The sequence below is a fragment of the Rhinopithecus bieti genome, unplaced genomic scaffold, assembly GCF_001698545.2.
Source record: "Rhinopithecus bieti isolate Rb0 unplaced genomic scaffold, ASM169854v2 scaffold_5273, whole genome shotgun sequence".
In the NCBI taxonomy this organism is placed as follows: Eukaryota; Metazoa; Chordata; class Mammalia; order Primates; family Cercopithecidae; genus Rhinopithecus; species Rhinopithecus bieti.
In genome coordinates this window covers 3,165,729-3,188,336 of record NW_016805057.1, presented here as the reverse complement: position 1 = coordinate 3,188,336, position 22,608 = coordinate 3,165,729, and the positions used below count along the sequence as shown (strand labels likewise).

Sequence of the window (22,608 nt, the reverse complement as noted above, 5' to 3'; positions counted from 1 at the left end):
TGTTCTTCTTTGGTCCCTAAGACAGTGCTGGGTACATGAAAAGCAGTGAATGATCCCAGCATTCATTAGGTGTTCACAGAGGTATGCTATTAGTACAGATGATTTTCCCCTCTGTGGGAAATGTAACACATGCCCATGACCTCTCAAGCTGGTCACAGTGGTGTCGTGCCAAAATAGCAGGTCCTTCTAGATCCTCCAGCCTCTGTGGCCACATTACGCCGAGTCTGGTTTTCAGAACCGAATCTTCCATACCATGGGCCTTGGGAAGAGGCTGCAGGTGTGTAGAGGGGCAACCAGACACGCTTGGAAAACTGGGCCTTCATCTCCTAAAGGATACATAAACAGGGAAGAGCAGACGAACCCTCCTCTTGACTATAAGAAGTATTCATCTGCTAATGCTCCAGTCAAATGTGTCTTCTGGGCTGCTTCGGACAGACAAGAGGTTGGACTTGATGGGCCCTGGCGCTGACATGGTAGATTCTATGTATTGATAGAAACCATTTTCAAGATAGGGCTGCTTATTTTAAACAGTTTGCCTGCTGTGCTCTGGGCAAGATTTTTGACTCAGCAAAGCTTCAGAAGCCATGCCCACCCCCCAGCCCTTACCCTGTCTTCCTCTGAATGAATCTTTCTTTTTCAAGTATTTCTGATACAAGAGAACAGGGTGAATGAGAGTGGGTAATTTAGAAAAGGCCAAGAAGAGAAAAATACGCAAATATCAAGAGCAGGAATAATATTTAACTGGAAGATAGCTTATTGTTGGGCTACATGGTTTTAGGAAGCCATGTGCAATGTACATGCCCAGCATAATTTAAATTAATTTCTTCCATTCCTAGTCATTCTTATGCCCATATGTAGCCTTGGGGGAAATCCTAACAACAGTGACATTACAGGACTGGGTTAAGCCTGCTTTCCCTGTTCTCATCAGTACAGGGTGGGCCTTGGATTTTGCTGTCTGGATTAAAAAGTCTATCCTCTCAGCCTCACTGGAATAGAAGGAGCATGTGGTATGATCCCTGGTGCCCAGCAGTTTTAGAGTTCTTTTTCAATATACTTTCTACCCCAGGCATGAGGAGGAACCTGACAGCTCTAGTGGGCATTTCATTCAGAAGATGGAGGACTATCTGGGGGTAGGCAGGGGACACCTCATGTGTTTCCTCTGTAAGGGAAATACTTTCTTCATCTTCTAAAATAAAAGTACCAGTCTGTGATGAGATGCACTTCCCTTGACTGAATCCCATCCAGAAAGGCCCATCATCTAATGGCCAGGGACCAGGCACGTGAATTCTCTCTCCTCAGAGACTGGTAAGGGAACATCACAAATGTTACCTGAGCCCTGAGGATAAGAATAGAACAAGAGCTTCCACCATTCCCCGGCCCCCAACCCCAGCCAAAACAAATCAATTCATTACTTATCGATCCCTCCCTGCCCATTCCCAGGAGATGATTTTACACACACACACACACACAGAGGCATACACACTTCACTGGTGATCATCATAGATTGTCAGCCTGCGATGATGGAGTGGAGAAAACAAAGAGTCCTGAAATTCTTCGATAAACGACAAGTGGATTCTTGGCCATTTCAGCTTCTACTAAAACAACAACTGCTTCTCGACAAAGGCTTCCCACTTGGGACTTCCAGAAAGGGGAGAACAGAAATGTCAACAATACGAGGGAAGGATGGTAGCAACAATAGGATTCATTTCTTAAGGGCTTATTCTTTGCCAAACGCATTGGTGCAAGCAGTGTTTTGTTTAATCCTCCAGGCAAAGGTGGTGGTGATATTAAGGAACAATGATACCAGTAAAGAGGAAACAACAGCAGAGAAATCCTTCAAATCTATATGACAACAAAGGAACACTGCAGCAAGTCCTTCTCATTTCATCTGAATTTAACATGAATGCTTTCTCTTACTTCCCTGTGCATGTGAGGGAAAACCACAGAGAAACAAATAGATGATTCTGAACCTCCAGAATTTTAAAATTCTCTAACTCCTTTCACCCTGTTTTGTTCTACCCTGTCATGAAAGGCATGGATCTGTATAACTGAAAAGATTCCTCTCAAAGGGGAAGTGTTAGATTTATTGAAGAGGTTAAACACTTTTGGGATCATGTATTGGGAAGATTATTTGAATCAAAATAAGAACACAAGGTAGTCATTTGGTGCATGCTAGCCATTGAAAATTTAGCATGAGGTATCTGTATCTGTTCAGGGACACAGCACTGCAGGCTGCTGGTCTGGTCGTACCAATCCCATGCATTTTGCTGTGCTCTATGGAGGACCTTCTTACTTTTTTCCATTTTCCTTCATGACCAGAAATTTGACAGGCGACTAGCTGGCTTCTCTAGCTTGTCTGTTTTGCTTTTGTGTCCACCCCGCTCCTGGGCTTCCCTAGTATTGGTTAATGATGATGTTTTATTTTGTCAGGGCCCCTCCCGTTGTTCACATGAATTTGACACATAAATCACGTTCTTTTTGTCTCTTCTCTTTGGGCACACCAATACTGCAATGGGATAGGAGTACAGCTGATTTGTGGATGGGAAAAGCTGAGCTTCAGGGAGGTGAGGAGTGATGTCTGGCTCTGGATGTAAGCCTGGAGGGGCACAGCTGAGAAGAATTTTGCAGTCACTTTTTTCTACTTAGAGAACAATGCCGGAAAACAGCCATTAATACAGCTTTCTTGAGTCGTATCAGATCTTTATGTTATTTGGGATGATTTTTCCTCGATTGCGTGAAGTCTAGAACATGGAATCCTACAATAATATGGTCTGAGGATGATGCCCTATTAGCCACACTCACCTGATTTCACCCTTATTTTGGGAACTTTCAGGTGAACCTATATTTTTAAATATCAAATACCCTTTCCAAATTAATTTGGCATCTGCTAAAAGTCATTGTCATTTTGGATAACTGCTCTTCTTTTTACAAAGACAAAAGCAAGCAAAAAGGAGAGAACAATCTGCCAAAAACTGAGGTCCTTGCAAAAGAAAAGGGCTGATCAACCCCCATAGGCTGCTACAGCCCTAGCGCAGTTCATGCAGAGTCCACCTGCAGCCAGCAGTCAACATGCTAAATTTTAGCAATGAAAGTTCACTCGAGCAAAATAATTTACCTTGGAGTCCAGCTGCTGCATGTATGACCAAAGATATTCTATGTTGGCTCCAAAAGGATGGACGTGAAGAAACGTTGATATGATACCTGAATTAAAAAGGCAAACACTGGAAATTATTCAGAGGCAAAAGAGAGTCTCCATTAAATAATGCTATCTAACCCCAGTGACTGTTTTGGCAGGCTGAGTTATGGTCTTGCCATTTCTAGCAGCGCTCAACAAGCATTCAATAATAGCACATTCTGAAGGCAGTAAGAGTAACATGGTAAACAGAACACTTTATCTCCTGGCATGATAGTAGTTAGCAAAGCTAGACTCTGAGATAATATACAGCTGAATAAAGGTATTTCAAAACAAAGACTCCTGGAAGCATTTCAACTACCAATTTTATGCTTGATTTACCAATATAAAATTATAGTTATTGGAAGGATAAAATTTTCTTTTCTTTCCCTCAGTGGACTTTGCAGTATGAAAATGGCTCATACAACTGTGTCAGAAATCACACCGCCTCAAGTTTTCCTGATAATTACAGTTGCTAGTTGTGAAGAGTATTTAATCTATATTTCCCCCAACTGCCATTGAAGGAAGCCCAAATTCTTCCTGAAAGATTTGCTGTTCTTCCTGGTTGTAGCTCTTGTTTAAAAGGAGCCAGCTCTTTCTCCCCTTCTTGCTGCTGTAATTTACAAGATCATTTTAAAAGGTCTGGGAATGGATGGTTTTGCTGCAGTTTGATTATAAATTATAAGGCTTTTCCATCGTGAAAATCAGCTGTCAACATTGTACTGACAAATAAAAAGTTGGATGTTGATGTCAGGAATGAAGTAAAAAGCAGTACCTTCCTCTTCTCCCTGCTCCTGGATCCAAAATCAAAATAGTGAACATGAGGAAGTCAGCTCCATAGACTGCAGACTGCTTTTTGTTAAGAAGCTGTGCACTTGTTATCCACAATAGCAAAAACATGGAATCAGCTCAGGTGCCCATCAGTGGTGGACTGCATAAAGAAAATGTGGTACGAACCATGGAATACTATGCAGCCATAAAAAAGAATGAAATCATGCCCTTTGCAGCAACATCGATGCACCTGGAGGCCATTATCCTAAGTGAACTAATGCAGAAATAAAACCAAATATTGCATGTTCTTGTAAGTGGGAGCTTAAGAGTGGGTACTCATGGACATAAGGAGAACAGTAGACACTGGGAACTGCTAGAGGCGGGAGAGAGGGACAAGAGAAAGGGCTGAGAATCTACCTATTAGGGATTATGCCATTACTAGGGGGATGAGTTCAGTCATACCCCAAACCTCAGAGTCACGCAATAGACCTCTGTAACAATCCTGCACATGTACCCCTGGATTCTAAAATAAAAGTTGAAAAGAAAAGAAAAGTTGTCCTCAGACTGATAGTTTTTAGCTTTCTGTTAAACAGGTTTCACAGGTTTCAAGATGAATTAAATCTGAAGGTAAGCCTTCATGTTCTGTTTTTTTGTGAGCCTTCATGCTTGGCAGCCAGGACAGACCCTCACCTGTATGAAATGCCATCTGGGTGGGCACAGGTGCACACAGCATTCTTGTACTACGTCATCCTATATTTGCAGGTGACCTTGGATTGATCTGCCATAGGCTTTCATGGCTCCCTGATGCTATGGGATGAGTGTCAAGTTTTTAAAGAAAAGTTCCCAGTTCATCCTCAGGCTGAGAACAGAGAACCAAAGGGACTCTCCAAGACCTATCCTCAGAATGCTGCTTTTCCAGGGCTTCTAGAGGCTGACGGTGAGATGGGGAGGTGGGAACAATGCCCACATTTCCCTGTAAAGGTAGAATATCTGTTTTTAAAGACTGACCTGTTCTTCCTGAGATACAAAGAATTACCATTTCATTCTGAGGTTATATTCTTTCTTTTTTCTTGTCAAAATGTCCTTTTTTGAAATAATGGCAATGGTAGAAGGCAATGATGGTACTTAAAAAAATATCTTTAAGTGGAAAATACCCACTTTTAACGTACTCGGGCAGTATTGGGTTGTCCCCTCCCCTTATTTATTTACTTATATTTTAATTTTAGAGACCTGGCAGCTACTTCCCTGGGTCCGAAATTCTCAATTCTGGTGAAGTGGCATTGTAAGTAATTCTATTACTAATAAGAGTTAAAATATAAAAGCTCATGAGTGATTTCTTTCAAAAAATTAGAATATAGTAGAACTATTAAAAACAACTATTTTCATTTGCATTTCCTTTTTTGTTTGAAAAAAGTTTAATTGGTATATAATATTTGTACATATTTTTGGGGTACATGGCATATTTTGATACCTGTACACAACGTGTAATGATAAAATCAGGGTAATGTACATGGCCATCACCTCAGACATTTATCATTTCTTTGTGTTGAGAACATCCCAAATCTTTTCTTCTAGCTATTCTGAAGTATACAGTAAATTATTGTTAACTGTAATTTCCCTACTGTACTATCAAATACTAGAACTTAGTCCTTCTATTTTTTGAATGAAAGAGTAAGGGCTGAATCACAGTTTGTGTAGAGGGAATCCCCTGTTTCAGGATGGTGAGTGGGGCTTTCACTGACCATCCCAGGTACTATGGCCACTGCTTTCCACAGAGAGCCTCCCACAAGTGATGGGCAGGAGAAGGACAGGGGAGGGAGAAGGAAGAGTCAGCTTTGGCTTTGTGAGCAGGTGAGGGGGTGCTCCTAGCCGGAAGCTTTTTTCTCCTCCTCTATCGCTGGGTTCTCCCAGGGAGGTGAGGGCTGCTGCAAGGTGGGGAGCAGCATTCCTTGGGTGGAAATCCATTTACGCAGTAGGGCTAAGACAGGGAGTGGCAGTGGCACTGCAGACTTTGGGGTGACAAGGGTGTATAAGTCTCCCATGGGGAAAGAGGGCATAAGTCCCCAGGCAAATAGATAACATTTTTCATATTTAATATCCCCCCTGGCCAGAGAGTCTTCAAAATCTCCTGCATAACCTACAGCCTTTTGTAAATGTCCATGGGTGTATGGTTATCAACATAAACGCCTTTAGTAGGATGAATAGAACAAGTCAGAGGAGGATGGGGTGGGTTGGGGGGAGGTTGATAACCCTTAGTCTAGGAGATAAAGTGTTGACGTGGGTCATTTAGCGACACCAGAAATGGGAGGACCTAGAGTAGCCCCTTTTGTTGCCTCTGTGAAGTTGGCACCCTCTGTGAACATGGATTTGCTCCTCCACTGTCTGCTCTCTCTCACCCCCAATCTGGGTCTGCAGCCCAAGGAGCTGTGCTCTTGGTCTTTGTGTGTTCTGGTTCCATATCCACAACATAGTAGACATTCGTAAGAGGTATATGTTGAATGTATTTATTTGCCAGAACTGGAAATCGCCAGTATACTTGTTTAAAAATTCTATTAGTCTATTATTGATAAATGGGAATAAATAAGAGCCTTAAACATTTCTACAAGTAGTAACAGATCTTTCAAAAACCAGGTAACTTTGAGGTATTATTCACTGAAAATTCGTATTCTTTTTTTTTTTTTGAGACAGAGTCTCGCTCTGTCGCCCAGGCTGGAGTGCAGTGGCCCCATCTCAGCTCACTGCAAGCTCCGCCTCCCGGGTTTGCACCATTCTCCTGCCTCAGCCTCCCGAGTAGCTGGGACTACAGGCGACCACCACCTCGCCCGGCTAGTTTTGTTTTGTAATTTTAGTAGAGATGGGGTTTCACCGTGTTTGCCAGGATGGTCTCGATCTCCTGACCTCGTGATCCACCTGTCGTGATCCACTCCCAAAGTGCTGGGATTATAGGCTTGAGCCACTGCGCCCGGCCTGAAAATTCTTATTCTTAACCCGTCCTGTCATGGATTTAGAAGGATGGAGTAACTTGGATGTTTTGAGCAAGGAAAATTTGCATTGAAACTATTTTGCTCATAACTAAGGGGAAAATCAGATTCTAAAATCAGATTAGAAATCCTGACGTGGACTTGAGTATTCTTTTAGGGAGGGTATTCAGAACCATCTCTGTGGTAGCTGATATTAAGAAGCCATTAGCTTTTCCTTATAAGAGTTCAGCAGTTGTCACTAGATATATGTAGAGCCAAGGCAGGCAGTCACAAATAGGCTTCCCAAGCTTTTCCTGTGGATGACAACCCAATTATCCAGTGTTGTTAGAGACACAGCAGAAAGGAAAGCATGAGTCATTATCCTCCCCGGTACCTTGCCTCTCCTCAGCCCACCTCCCACTCCTGCATCTGTCCATCCCTGTAGCACCACAGAAGCATCAGTCATGCCACTTGAGAAAATGTTTCTAGGCCCTGTGATTTTGGATCAGGTTCATTTGAGGGGATCTTTCTAAATAAACAAGTAAAGCCTCTTTGCAGCTTTTTTTAAAGGAACTGGGACATTCCCTGGGGATAGAAAAAGGATGACTGTAACTCAAAAGTTAATGAAAAATACCACAAACCTGGAAAATGGAGACTATTTTATGATCCTCTGGAATGGACCTAAAGGCTTGTGGTAAAAGAAACGCTAAGGAATAGAGGGTGGGGGATTTAGCTGTTACTGAACTGGTGGATCTCCAAGGGCATGGCTCAACAGTTGGACTTGCTTGTTTCCACGGAGATGTAGAAGGCCTCCATATTTGAGAATGGGTTTCCAAAAGTGGAAAAAAACAAAAACAACAACAAAAAAACATTTTAAGTGCCTAATTTAAAAAAATTTTTAAGAACAAAGGAGGTTGTCAGTACTATTAGGCTTTTTGCACACATCTCAGAATCTTAAAAACTACTTTAGAAAGAGAAACTAGCTCTGGATGCCTGTGGCAAACCTCGTTAGGAAGGCCCATTTAAATTGTCTAACCAAAGCACTCTGAGCTTCTCTCATCAAAACCATCAAGTTTATTTTCACTATTGGACCTCACTAAGACTAAGGATGCAGTATTTAAATTAACCAAATAGTGCCGATTTGTACTGCTTCATCACTTATTTTAATACTTGAAACACTTAGCAGCCAGGAGGTGGCATGGTGCCAGAGGCACAGCATTGTATAAGATAGGTAAGGGGCTGGTCTGTGGAACTTTTATTCTAGGGGAGCAACACAGATAATAAACACAAAGATGAAAACTAAAATTTTTAGATAGTGCTTAGCACAATGAAGAAAACACATCAGGGAAGAGGACAGGAGAGAGAGCAACCTGCAGCTTGCTGGAATGCTACCTTACACAAAGCAATTGATGTGGTTTGGCTATGTCCCCACCCAAATCTCATTGAATTATAGCTCCCATAATTCCCACATGTTGTGGGAGGGACTCGGTGGGAGATAACTGAATCATAGGGGCAGTTTCCCCCATACTGCTCTCATGCTAGTGAATACGTCTCACGAGATCTGATGGTTTTATAAGGGGAAACTTCTTTCACTTGGTTCTCACTTCTCTCGTTTGCTGCCATGTAAGATGTGCCTTTTGCCTTCCACCTTCTGCCAGGATTGTGAGGCCTCCCCAGCCCTCACAATATAGTTTAATGGAACTATAAGTCCATTAAACCTCTTTTTCTTTATAAAATACCCAGTCTTGGATGTCTTTATCAGCAGCATGAGAATGGACTAACACAGTGATTATGTGAAGGCCTCTCCCTGAGAAAGCAGACCTTTTCAAGTGTGAGATGAGAAGGAGCCAGTCATGGAAAGCCTGGGGGAGACCATTCCAGGTACAGGCCACAGATAGTGCAAAGGCCCTGAGGTGGAAGTGAACTGGCAGAATACACTGGGCTGGAGAGGGGCATGTGTTTAGAGGTAGATGGGGGCCAGATCATGCAGGACCTTGTGTGCCAGGTGAGAGTTTGGATTAGATTTAAATTCTAAATATGGCAGGAAACCAAAAGAGTGGTTCTAAGGAGGTGCTTGTCATGATCTGAATTATGTTTTAAAAACTTCCCTCAAGCTGCTGTATGGAGAGTAGAGCAGAGGGGAACTGGGAGGCCAGTCAGAAGTGTTTGCATGAGACTGGAGTGGTAAGTCATGATCTGGACTGCAAAGGGAGAAGCAGACTCCAAAGGGAGAGCCAGGGGGCTGGTGTGAGCAGTGAGGCTGGGGAAGAATGAAATATGAGTAAACAATTTTTCACTTGAGCAACTGGGTGGGACTATTTTCTCGGATGAGAATATTGGGGCAGGAGCACATTAGGGCAGGAAAAAGGGGAATCAGGAGTTCTGTTTTGTCCTCATTAAACTTGAGATGTGCATTAGCATTTAAATGAAGAATATTAAATGGCAGCTGGAGATGGTATAAATTTGCAATGGCAACAAAAAGGGATTTGAAGCCAAAGTATTCATTGAGATTACCTAGGTAGAGAAGGGGCCTCAAGACTGAAGCCTGAAGAAGCCCAAAATTTAGAGGTAAGCTGAAGAAAACTCATCAGAGGACTCTGAGAGGGTGTGATCAATAAGAAAGTGTGGCATCATGATGGCGGAGAGAAGGAAGTATTTCCAGAAGATGTGAGTGGTCAACCACACTAAAGTAGCTGCCAGGTGGACAGAGTTGAGAAATTGGTGACATAAAATTCTCTGGTGATGCGGAAAAGAATGGTTTCGGTGTGAGGATGCAAGCCAGACTGGAGTAGGCTGGAGAGAGAGGGGAGGGAGGGAATGGTGACTGTAAGCATAGTGCGTTGGAGGAATCCTGCTTTGGACAGGGGCAGGAAATGGACTGTTGGTGGAAAGAGGTCATGGTGTCAAGACAGATTTTCCTTCTTGTTTGTTGTAAAGGTATAAGATAGTAGAGTTCACATTTATATATTGATGCACATGAGCCTCTACTTACATACAAGATCACTAAGGGGCAATGCAGCTTTCCTAATAGTCCTTATATATTAGAGAATTGAGTTGAAAAGGACCATCTAATCAAACCTCCTAATTTTATACAATATGAGGGCTTAAACACTTATCACAGTGGTTTGGATAAGTGATTTGCCTTAGATTACCCAGTGGATGAAATGCCTCAATCCACAAATATTTAGGACCCCTCCCACTCCCCTACCGCTCAGGGCTGCTTAGAGATCATTAGGTATTATGGTTTCTCCTTTGCATCCTTATGCAAAAGATGGGAGTGGGATAGGTTAGCCCTGATATAGTTTAATTATATTGGTTACCCGATAAGAATAAACTATCACTTTGTGCATTCAGTTTGGTCAGCACATTATTCTCTTTGAGTGGAATGAGAAATGGAATCTTTCTAGAATACACTCCCCTCTTCCCCCAGGCTGCTTGGAGTTTTTATTCCAAACTCTCTGTGTCAGGTTCTAAAGTTCTGGCTGAGATTAGCTTTCTGTACACCCACACTGGTTGATAGTCTCCTAGGAAGCTTCAAAAGACCCTGGGCCCATCAGCTCACTGGGATAGAGGGATACCTTGGGGCTTTCCAGAGACCTTGGCTCTGCAGATGAACAGCTGTGTCTCGAGACACAGTCACATCTTGCTGGGAATCACCAGAGGCCTGACCATAAACCAGCCTGAAATAGTCTTCTTTCATGTTGACGCCTATATAAAGGCTCCATGGATGTTGAACTGGAGAATCAGCGGGAAAAAAGCCACGTGAAATCTGGGTCTCCTAGTAAGCCATGAGGGGAGAGTTGTCTGTGGGCAGCTGCAGAGTGATGAAGCGCATATGGGAAGTGGAGAAAGACTGTACGAAACTGATCAAACACTTGTGGTTTGGGCTGATGCTTCTCAGTGCCTTGGGATTCTAAAAAGCTTTAATTTTCCAAAAAAGCAGTTTGTTCCACTTACTTGGTGAGTACAAAACCTGATCTTGTATGGTTGGTTAGTTAATTTTGTAATATTTGTCTGTCTTATTTTTTCCATTAAACCCCTCAGACTGTATTTGGGCCTCTTAGTAAGTTGTTCCTGGTACCTGAAATGCCCTTGACCACTTCTTTATCCATCCAGCGAAAACCTCTTCATCCTTTAGGACTAGCTCAGCTGTCCTTTCTTCTGACAAGGCATCTGTGGCATAAGTAGCCCCTTCTCTGTGTCTCTGATTTTAGTACAAACCACACAGTTCATTGTAATTAACTGCGTTCTTTCTCACGATCTATGAACTTCTTGAGGGAAGATCATCTTTCCACCATCAGCTAACGCATGGGTTAGCATAAACCAGGCCAGCGTTTCTCAAAACATAGTACCAGATATGCCTACTTTAGTATCCCCTCAGATGTTAGTATTGCAATGAACAGGATCTCTCTTTCTGTTTTTGTTTTTTGACAGGGTCTTACTCTATCACCCAGGCAGTTGTGCAGTGGTGCTGCTCACAGCTCACTGCAGCCTGATGCTCGTGGGCTCAAGAGATCCTCCCACCTCAGCCCCCCAAGTAGTTGGGATTACAGGTGCATGCCACCATGCCCAGTTAACTTTTCTTTTTAAGAGATGGGAGTCTCACTATATTGCCTAGGCTGGTCTTGAACTCCTGAGCTCAAGTGATCCTCCTGTCTCATCCTCCCAAGGTGCTAGGATTATAGGCGTGAGCCACCACACCTGTGTGTGGGGCTAAAGATTCTGCCTTTTAAATAGGCTGCCTAGATAATGATTTTCCACAATGAAGACTGATTATTCTTATCGTAGGCTCTTGACAAATGTTTGTTGATTTATTGATATGGACGTTTGTGCCTTGGAAACAAGATTTAGGTCAATGACTCATTCTTTATGGTCAGTAGTTTTCAGAGAGGAACATACTCCCAAGATTACTTTTCTCAGGTACAGCCTAAATATAGCCTCAACTTTATTCACCGAAATCACCAAAAGTTATTGCTTAACCTTCTTTAAAATGTTTTCCATATTCTATTCAGCTGTTTCTTAATACCCACATTAGAAGGAGCATTCCGCTTCTTGTTTTTTCTGGTTTTGTGCATGTGTGAGATGGGGACTGTGATGGAAATGATGTGTGTGTCCTGATCTGCAGAGGACTCAGGATATGTAATGAAGTTTGCTCAGTCATTGTCAACCTGAGGACAGTTCTCAGGGGACCAGGGAGGTTTTAGAGAAAAGCTGCTTTGTTACAGTTAAAAATTGTGGAGAAGTTTCTGACTGTATCTGGATAGTATTTACAATGACTATCATCAACAGGGTGCCAATCAGAGCTGCTGGGATTGAAATCTATTGTGTTGGAATTATTATAAAAAGCAAGAGAAGATAGAGTGATATGGACCCAGAGAGTTATACTCTCAGTTTTCTGCAGAACTAGTAGCTTATCAATAAAAAAATTTGATCCATTTTTCCTTCATAATATCCAGCCAAACGCAGCTCCAAAAATTGGCCCCAAACCAAAAGTAATGACTCATTCTATCCCAAACAACTTCAGTGTATGCCAATCCAACATGTAGGCCATATGTGAAATGAACTAGGAGTTCTGGCATAGACATTGAGCAATGTCAAGCTGACCTTATGTGTGGTTACTATAGCATTATGAAACATAAATTGCTACCCTGCAATGCCCCCGTAAAAATAGAATTCCCTAAGGTCCAATTGTATGTCAACCTGTCTCCACAAAAATTGATTACAAAATGAACAACCCAGAAATCACAATAATAAAATATTTTCCAGGGGCCTATCTTTAGTTGAATTGGAAGACCCATTAATTGTCAAGAAAGTCCGTCAGAATGGTCGAATTCTAACAATACTCAGGATCCAGATCTGCAAAATTCCAAATAATGTCAGTGAAATCCCACGGATCCTCTCTAATAAGTACCAACTTTATGCCTTGAAATAAAGACTCTAGTTTTATACACTGGTCATGAGAATGTCTGGACAGAATATACCCTTTTGCCCAGACAAATCAGTGTCACACATAATTATACATAACTAGAATTGCTCATTGTTTAGGAAGTTCTAGCCTCCGTTGTATTCTCTCTGTAGATGGAATCCATTTGAAGAGCTTTTTTCTCACTCCCTTTGTCTTCCAGGGAATGCTTTGTACCAGTGTGCGTTTCTTATATAACATTTATGTGCCCCAAGAGGGCACTGGTCATCTGACTACATTGGCATACAGCATACACTATAAGCATGCAGATGTGATGAAGATTTTGCCAATTAATGTTTCCAAGTTGTGGGAGATTTTCTGCTGTATCCTTGGCCTTCTAGGCTGGCCTAGAGCATGACTATTGTGTCCTCTCTACTGACTTAATTATTCCAGGGGAAGACTTCAGGGGAATTGCAGAGTATTTATGACTGCTCCAGATGTACCAGAAGGCCAGAGGGCTCCTAGAATCATTCAGTGTATGAGAATTCTTCAGAAAAGTGTAGCCCCAGCACCAGAAAATCCTTTTTCTCTATTCTGGTCCAGTGCAGTTTTGTCCCTATCACAGTCTGTATCTAGATTCCAGAAGCTTCAGGGGAGCTCTTTATGGACCCAAGAGTCAGGTATCTACAAAGTATGAATGACCAAACTCAATTAGCAGATAGGATCATTTAGTGGCAGGCAGCAACTGCAGCTTTTGGCAGGATCCATTTTGCCAGTCTTGGAAACTCTTCCCCATTGTGGTATTCTTTTGGAGGATTTTTCTCTCTTTGGAAGATTATCCTCTTTTGGAGGATTATACAAAAGAGTAGAAGCATATAGATGTTTTGGAAGTGGGTTTGGCCAGGAAATCACATCTGTTGTCAAACTGTCATTAAGAAGAATAAAATAAAATATCGAGAAAGGTAGCAAGGTAATGGATAACTGAAGGGAAAGTTAAACTCCTAAGTTTATTTTAATCAAACACTTAAGTCTCTGGCCTCCCTTCTACCCAAATATTCTCATATATTGATTCAAAATAAGTGTCACTCCCTGTTTCTCTGTTGCTCTGCTCCTAACTTCAAATGCTAATATTGGTAAACTAGTTCAAAAGACCAACAGTGAGGGGAAAAGTCTTGGAAAGTTTAGTGTTGGTTGTGTATGCTTTTTATTGGAGATCCTGACTAATATTTTTCTTTCTAACACACTTGAATTAACTAATTTGATATATTTTTTTGTGATACCAAAGACATCAGCAGGCATAGCATGTTACAAATGTAATCTTCCTACTTATTCCCATTAATGTACCACATATAAAGCACATCATTTAAAAATATTTGAAGTAGCCAACTGAAAAAAGTACATGTATGTGTGCACATACATAAATAAAACCTAATAACTGCTTAGAAAACATTGTAAATGAACTGTGTTCTCCAATTAAAACATAAAAGCAGCAGCAATCTCTAGTGAAAGGAAGGAAATAAAGAAAATAGAGATCAGTTCCCATTTTTTTAACCTTCAGCGGACAGAATTATTCCCACTTAAACCAAGAGGGAAAAGTTTACTGCAGATCATTAATTGCTTTGTTCATACCCTAAAACCATAGGGAAAAATCACACCTTGGTCACACCGAGTGACAGAGAAACAGTTGTCAGAGTTAGACATGTTTTCCAATAGAAGAAAAATCCAGTTACCAACTACATATGGGTTCATTTTGGGTTCCTGGAACTGACAGCACATCAGCATGTCTTCTGAGACTCGTGCATGGCATGTTATTACAGCTGTATATCATCAGAGCAAAAAAAAATAATTGGTTTTCCTCGGGGTATCTCTAAGTTGATGTCATATTCAATAACCCTGTAGTTGAAAAATCTATATATGATGGATGGACTCTGGACTATCTTTTGAATTTAATTCCTCCTGTGCCAGCTTCTCTAGGCCCTGTTGTACCTGTCATTTTTAGGTGACCACATGCAGTATTTACAAAATGCAACCAGGGACCAGGCATGGTGGCTCACGCCTGTAATCCCAGCACTTTGGGAGGCCAAGGCAGGTGGATCATCTGAGGTCAGGAGTTTGAGACCAACCTGGCCAACTCGGCAAAACCCTGTCTCTACTAAAAATACAAAATTAGCTGGGTGTGGTGGTGTGCACCTGTAATCCCAGCCACTAGGGAGGCTGAGGCACGAGAATCACTTGAACCCGGCAGGCAGAGGTGGTGGTGAGCCGAGATCATGCCATTGCACTCCAGCCTGGGTGACAGAGTGAGACCCTGTCTCAAAAAACAAAACAAACAAAAAAGCAACCAGGCACTATTTCTGCCAGGTAACGAACTGCTGAAGAACAATTTGTCTTGCACGTACATTGGCCTCATTCAGTCTTAACCATGCCACCACAGAGCCAGTCTCACCTGGCAACCCCACGCTGGGGTCAGTGCCAAGGTGCAGCTTGAATCAGTTCTGTGCATCACAGCATGAGGGTGGTGGCTTCCCTTTCTCTGAATTTGAGGGCTTCAAATACAGCCTTAAACATACAGGCATCTAAGATGGGCTTCCACGCACACTGCCGGCACATCCTCATCAAGAATTCTTCCTTATGAAAATAAGTACGACATCTGGATCTACTAAGGATGCTTCTTTTGTTCATCCTGGACAAAAGGATCCAAACTTGGACAGGGAAGCCTGGAGCTGACTGTCCTGGATTAGCTTAGCATCAGTACCCTGCATGGCCCTATTTGTCAGCATTGCAGGTCTAGCCTTGGGGGTGACTTTAGGGTGTGGCCTCTGCTAAGGGGCTTAGAGTTTAATCTCAGGGTTCAAAGCTACTCTTGAGCCTGGGGATATGGCTTGGTTTGGAACTAGATGCAACCTGGCCTCCAGTTGGAAGTGGCATGCCCAATATTTGAAATTCAGATTTGTGACACATGAGATGCAAATTAGTGTCTTCTTGAACTCAGTTTTATGTCTGACAATCAGTTAATATATACAGTTACAGAAAGGCAAAACCCCCATTAGTCTGTATGCCACTAATTTGAAATGTATGTAATATAATCTTGACGAAATTAATCTCACCTTTTACCAGAAGGCAATGTTGTTTAAATTAGTAAGTTAATAACTAACATATTAAGTTAATTACTAATAATTATTTAAGAGAACAGATGAAGACAACAGAATTTCCTTACCTACTAGCAGAGCTTCTTTCTCTGATTTTAAGCCTTGGCTTCTTTTCTCAATATTATTCTCTCGGTCTTGGTTGACTAATGCAACTGTCAACACATTGATTTCCTATAAAGTTAAAAACCAAAAACCATATATGGGTTTATGTAGATTCTGTGCATGTCAATAAAAAACACCAGATCTCTTAAACTCTATAAATGAGGTCATCACTTCTATTTATAACTAAAGATCAAATCTTTTATACAATTGATCTATTTGCCCAACAGTAGAAAAGTAATTATGTAAAGTTAGGCTCCTAGATACTGCTCCCAGCATACCAAGTAATTCTCTGCACAACTGGCAAATTTGGCACAAATTACCGTAGATTTTTGTCCATGTTTTCATTAAACTCTGTTCACTAAAACTGTATTTGACTATAACTACTTTAACATGTTTTATTTCAAATACGAATAATCTTTGGGAAAGCATACAGGAAACGGATTTATAATACCATGCTAAAAATTTGTGGGAGTGTGTGGAGAAACAGGGCCTATTGGGGAGCTAAGAGAACTGTTAGAAGTGTTTTTAAATTGAGTAGGTATGGATCCTCATGAATAAATGCAAGAGGCAGATAAAGCAAAGCTTGGAAAATTCTTTTTTTTTTTGAAAACTAAAAATGAAGAGTTGTACAACAAGCCAATAACGTGAAACATTGAGGCTGGACTATTTTTAGTTCTTTCTGTGGTCTTTTACATTCAAAAACAGAGACGAAGATTTAACTCATACCATCCTAGACTTTTGATATTAGGACTCAAAATGGAGAGTGACATAACGGAAAGTCAAATTAATGATCTGCCTATATGACCTGCATATATGGGATAGTAGAATCCTATTGTTGATTGTGTTTCCATTGAGGCTGGCTCTCAAGATCCTGTTCTTGATTTGTAAGAGCATCTTTCATCTCTAGTAACCTTTGATGTACAGCTGGCTCCAGACTTAGTTTAGACCACTCCCCAAACTCAAAAAAGAAGTTGAGTCTTATTGGAGTAAAGTTGTTCACTGAAAAATGGCTCCAAAGAAGGACCAGTATATTGAGCAGTGGCGGGGAACCTGCAGGAATGATAGAGAACAGGTAGGGAGAGCCAAATGGACGAAGAAGAATTCAGAAGGTTTGAACAAATGGTTTGACAGATGTTCCCAGAACAGGAAGTAGTTATAGGAGAGATTTAGATAGTACAAAGTAACAAAACTGGTCAGATCCAAGAATACAGGAGGTATTGGGAGCATGCCAAGCCTGCAAAAAGTGAAAACCACACCTGAAGGCATTCAAAGAAAAATAAACTCAGCACATGCCATCAAAACAGATCTATGAGCTTAATTTAACTTATGAGCTACTACTTAGTAATCCAGGGGTGATTAGAAATGGCCAAGAAAGAAGGCTCTGCTGAGAAACTGCAGTTGGTAATATCTGATGAGCATTTTAGAGGCTCCTTTTAAGGTCCCACTTATTTGCTGAAGACCAAGTGATGAAGACTGAATGAGAAATGAAAATGGATAAGGTAAAGAATTGAGAAAATCACAATGATGTGATGATATATCACAGGGAAGACCTTGGTTGGCTAAAGGGTATAACAGGCCTCAGGCTGATGGTAGGAAAATCCCAATAAGGACAGGAGTCAGAAAGAGTTTGGGGAGTGGTCTAAGCTAAGTCTGGAGCCAGCTGTACATCAGAGGTTACTAGAGATGAAAAATGCTCTTACAAATCAAAAACAGGATCTTGGGAGCCAGCCTCAATGGAAACACAATCAAGAATTTTAAAATAGAACAAATCCAAGGGCTTATTATGTATATGGGATTAGAACATTTATAAAGAGGAATTGCAGGAAAGGAAATAGAAATTCCTCCTATAAAAAAATAATATTTGGTACTTTCCGATTAGGCTGATTAGGTACTTTCTGGATTGGAGCAGAGCAGGTCTGTGTGTACACATCATCTTTCTGGGGTAGTGGGGTCAGTGGGCCTGCTGAATTCTTAGTTATATGCCCTAAGGACAAATAGGTCCCACAGGGACTCGACACTGGACTTCCGGGCCTGGGAGGTTAAGATTGCTAAGCAGATGCAGGCTGAGGCTCTGTACGGTCTCCCGAGAGAGGTGTAGGAAGAAAGAGGATGGAAGAACATTAACTAGGATAATGACTGCATCATTAAAAAAATACAAAAAATGAACACTGGAGCTGAGTGGAAATAATATCTCCAAGAGAGGGTGATCTGTTCACAGCCTAGATGATAACTGGGGCCAAATGAAATTATTCAGAATGAGTTTAGCAGATAACAGGCCCACATTAATTGCCAAGACTGAGTGGTGTCCTGGGGCCATCACACAGTTGAAGATCCAGTTTCATTGAGGGAAGTGGACTGCAGAGGGCACGCAGATGTCAGGAGCCAGCAGAGAAAGGCAAGGGCAGAATAGACAGACCACCTGAGAATGCTGTTTTCTTCCCAAGTCCAAAAGTAGAGTCACATAGAAAGGGGCACTCTGAGCAAGGCTCAAAGAAATGCTGCTGAATCAACAGTGTCTATAAGGAACCAGGTAAGACTCAGTGATTCTTGCTTAGATGATGTTTTAGGGTTGGAAAAATTAATATGGAAAGATAAGAATCGTAGGGTCACCATTCTGTGGAAGTATTTCTTGAGATTGGATACTGGAGTGTGTGCTCTGCTGACCACAAATGGTGTGCTCTCACGCAGTCATGGCCAGTGACTGGAGTGGACACATCTCTCTGCATGGTTCCCACAACAGTCCAGCAGGCCTGGGCTTGATGGAGACCCAAGGCTTGGCAGATAACCCAGCTTTTGGGGACATCTGTGAGTTTTGTTCAGGTTGGAGACAGAGTTGTTTTTCTGACTCCTCTAGGAGGGAGAAGAGCTATGCTGGAAGTGGTACAGGATCATTGAAGCTGGCTGATCAGGCAGGCTCCAAGGAATGTTTGCATCTAATAAACTGGCCTCAAGAATCTCCAAAAGGGAAAACATCATTTCCATTAGAATCAAGGGTGTGCCCAAGCATATTAAATAGTCTATAGCATTGAGTGAAGTGGACCAACTTGTGACCACTCAGAAGAGTCACTACTGACTAAGCTCTGGATCCTCAGCCTGCCTTGGCCATGGTATAAGCCCAGGCTCTTGCTGACAGAGTCACAGAGCTAATTAGATGGGTGAATGCTTAAGTCATCCGTTTTGCCAAAGAGCACAGTTAATATAGTTGTGTTTCAAGGGATAGAAGACAGGATAGTGAGTTTAGACAGCCACATTATATGTTGTGGTTTTACTTTTTCCAACTATTAAAAAAGGAGAGTTTTGTTTTAATGACTTTAATCATGGGTTTAATCATGTGTTCCTTAGAAAAATAAGGTTAATTTGATTTGTCTGTATTTATATTGGTATTGTTCAGTTGAACAAGATAATGACAAGTATTGATAATCTCCAAGTTTGGGGTAGTCTACAAAGTAGATATAAGCAACAACTGTACCCTCTCTCTTTGTTTTTATTTAATGTCTAGAAATAGAGCTCCATCATCATGATTGGTTAAGGTGAAGGGAATATACAGAATGTGGGATTAATTAATTCCCAAACCAATTCCCTGTTGCATTTAAGCTAAGTCTGTTTTTACTTTCAGCCACTGAATAAATACTTATGCTACATACAGACATCACATGCCTACTATATGCCAAGGAGTTCTAAGTTTTTAAGGATATGGCATTCAAAGTGATCAGAAGTGCAAGCTTACCCAGGGACCAGCAAGCAATTCTTATAAAAGGTCTAAAAGAAAGAAATATGAGTAGATGAAGCTGGAGAAGTAGGTAGATCATGGTAAGAAGTTTAGATTTTATCTGGGAGGCTTGACAAGTGAAGAGTTTTTAGCTCTGCGTTTTAGGACATTGGTTTGGAGGCAAATGAAACTGGAGTCAGCCTACTGCAAAAGTGTATCCATTTTTACCTTTTGATGATGACAGTCAAAACCCAAAATCAGTGGTATGCAAAGTGCAAACAGCATTTAAGAGGTAGAACTAAAAAAAAAAATCTGGTGACCTGGTGGCTGATGAAAACATTGAGAACAAGTAGGTGGCTCAGTGAATAGGAAAATGGAGAAAGAAGCTAGTCTGGAAGAAGATTGCATGTTCAGTTTTGGAAATGTTCAACTTAAGGTTTCTATAGCATCTTGTCAAAATATTTTGGAGGAAGTAGGATGTGCACGTTTCTGAACTTAGAAGCAAGGCTCTGACAGCTCTTTTTATGGGGCCTTTCTCTGGTTTTGTTTGCAGCAGGAAATCTTGATGTTTTCTTGGGGGACAAAGAGCAGGCTTGCTTACACTTGATATAAAAAATGTAGATTCCCAAGCTCAGTGTTTCTATCTTGTAACACAAACCACTGCATGTACTGGCATCCTTCTGGGCCCCTCTACGGAGATGCTCAGGTTATAAGATCCGTGAGAGGAAGTCTGGTGAAGCCAAAATTTTTCTGGGAACAGTCTCTCGGTTGGATTTCATATTCTCTACACAGGACATTCCAACTAATCTTTTTAGTAATTGGGGAACACATATTATGGGACACTGAATCATAAATTACGCATGGTTTTGCTCCTTTCTTAAAAAATTCATGGTCCTTATTACTCTCTCCACCCCAAGTCTCTAGAGAATGGAAAGGACCTTATCAGAATGGGAAAGTTTTATCATTAGAAACATAAAGTTATGAAGACCCTTTATCCTTTTATCACCTTAAAATCCTTTAGCCTGATAGATGCAACATGCCCAGAAGAATGATGAGTCTACAGATACTCCAGAAAAGAAGTTCCAGATGCCTAGCCATTACAAAGGAGGAGTGAGTGAGCGGGGATGGGATGGGAGGTGAGGAAGGTTACTAAGTACAAATTGTTAGTGGTATACAAAGTATACAGCGGGAAGGGAACATTAGGATGGAGATGGAGTTTCCTCCCAGTGAGATCTATTGGATTATGAAGTAGTCTCCCAAAGGAAGTGGCAGGAACACAGTAAAAGCACACCAGACTAGAAAATGCACTGCAGGTAAGTAACAATTCTGCACTTGACATGAGATTGGAGATTACCTAATAAATCTTTTCTCAGTCTACCTTTTAACTCTAATTTCTGTGATACTTAGAAGGAGTCATTAAAGGGCTGGAGAAGAGGTTTTCAGTAACTGGAAACTAGATATCACAGACTTTTTAAGAGACTTCTTAAAGAGTTAGCTACTTGAAGGCAGAAATTTCCCTTCTAAGAGTCCTCATCACTTACTTTGAGAAATGATCAAAGTAATTTATCATTTAGAGGAGCTCTTTTTTAATAGTTTACTGAGCTAGAATAGTGCTTTGTTAGTTTTTGTTTCTCTCCACCTACCCAAGCCCCTAAGGACCAAGAAAATGGCTTCCCCGGCTTGTAAAATCCTTCTGTTACTGCTTTCACTTAATTATTCCTGTGGTTTCCTTACCTTTAGGGCTGTTTTCTTTCTGTTGCAAAGCTTCTTGAATACATATTGTCCACCTGTGTCTACTGCCTCATCATCTGAAATCTCAGCTCTTTCATCAGTCACTCCAACAAATCCACTCTGAAATATTTCCAGTGACCCTCTTCTTGCCAAATGATTATTTTCTCAGTCCTCTCACCATGTGATATTCGACACTCTTGACACTGGCCCCTCTTAAACCATCTGCCTCACATCTGCTACACAGGAGGTCCTGGTCTTTTTCCTCCTAATTTCTTGTTTAGTCTTCACTGGCTTTTTTGTTCCCTCTGCTGGCCCAGTGAATGTAACAAAGAGGCTACTCTCTTCCTCCTCTTCTCTAGCTTTGGCCCTTTCCAAAGTGTAGTCCCCAATTTTTCTTCTCTGTTTCCTTTTATTAGAGTTCTTTCATTCTCATGGGTTCAGCTATGATCAAACTTAATTCTTTAAGCTTCTGTTCTTTACCACCAACTGACCACTGGGCTTGTCTGTTTGAATTTACCAATGCCCACTTCAAATTCAGAATGGGAGGTGGCCATGAGGCAGTGGAAGAGACACTATAAATACTTGGGTTTCAGTCTTGGCTCTTCCTGCAACAGCCGGATAACCTTGGCAAATTATTCAGCATCTTCAAGACCCAGATCACTTGTCTAAAAATGAGGGTGCTGGGTAGGGCCAATCATCTTTGAATAGTAGTTGATGGAACCTCATTAGCTTTATAGAGGTGACATGGATGGTCCACGGGGACACATCTCTGGAATTCTACTCTTTTACTCCTTTCTTTTGTTCAATGATACAGGGCTCCTATGTAAAGCTTCATTTAAAGAAATGTCCTTAGACCGGGTGCAGTGGTTCACACCTGTAATCTCAGCACTTTGGGAGACTGAGGCAGGTGGATCACTTGAGGTCAGGAGTTCGAGACTAGCCTGGCCAACATGGTGAAACCCTGTCTCTACTGAAAATACAAAAATTAGATGGGCATGGTGGTGCAGGAGAATTGCTTGAACCTGGAAGGTGGAGGTTGCAGTGAGCTGAGTTCACACCACTGCACTCCAGCCCGGGGAACTGAGTGAGACTCTGTCTCAAAAAAAAAAAAA

The 22,608-nt window shown here is 41.5% G+C and overlaps 1 protein-coding gene across 1 annotated transcript in view; it reads right to left on the bottom strand.

Moving 5' to 3' along the window:
• ENOX1 (ecto-NOX disulfide-thiol exchanger 1) overlaps positions 1–22,608 on the bottom strand; it is a 251,289-nt gene that overhangs the window by 6,965 nt on the left and 221,716 nt on the right. The window contains 2 exon segments of the mRNA XM_017871019.1: positions 3,116–3,201; positions 16,023–16,125. Of these exon segments, the coding sequence (XP_017726508.1) occupies positions 3,116–3,201; positions 16,023–16,125 (189 nt within the window).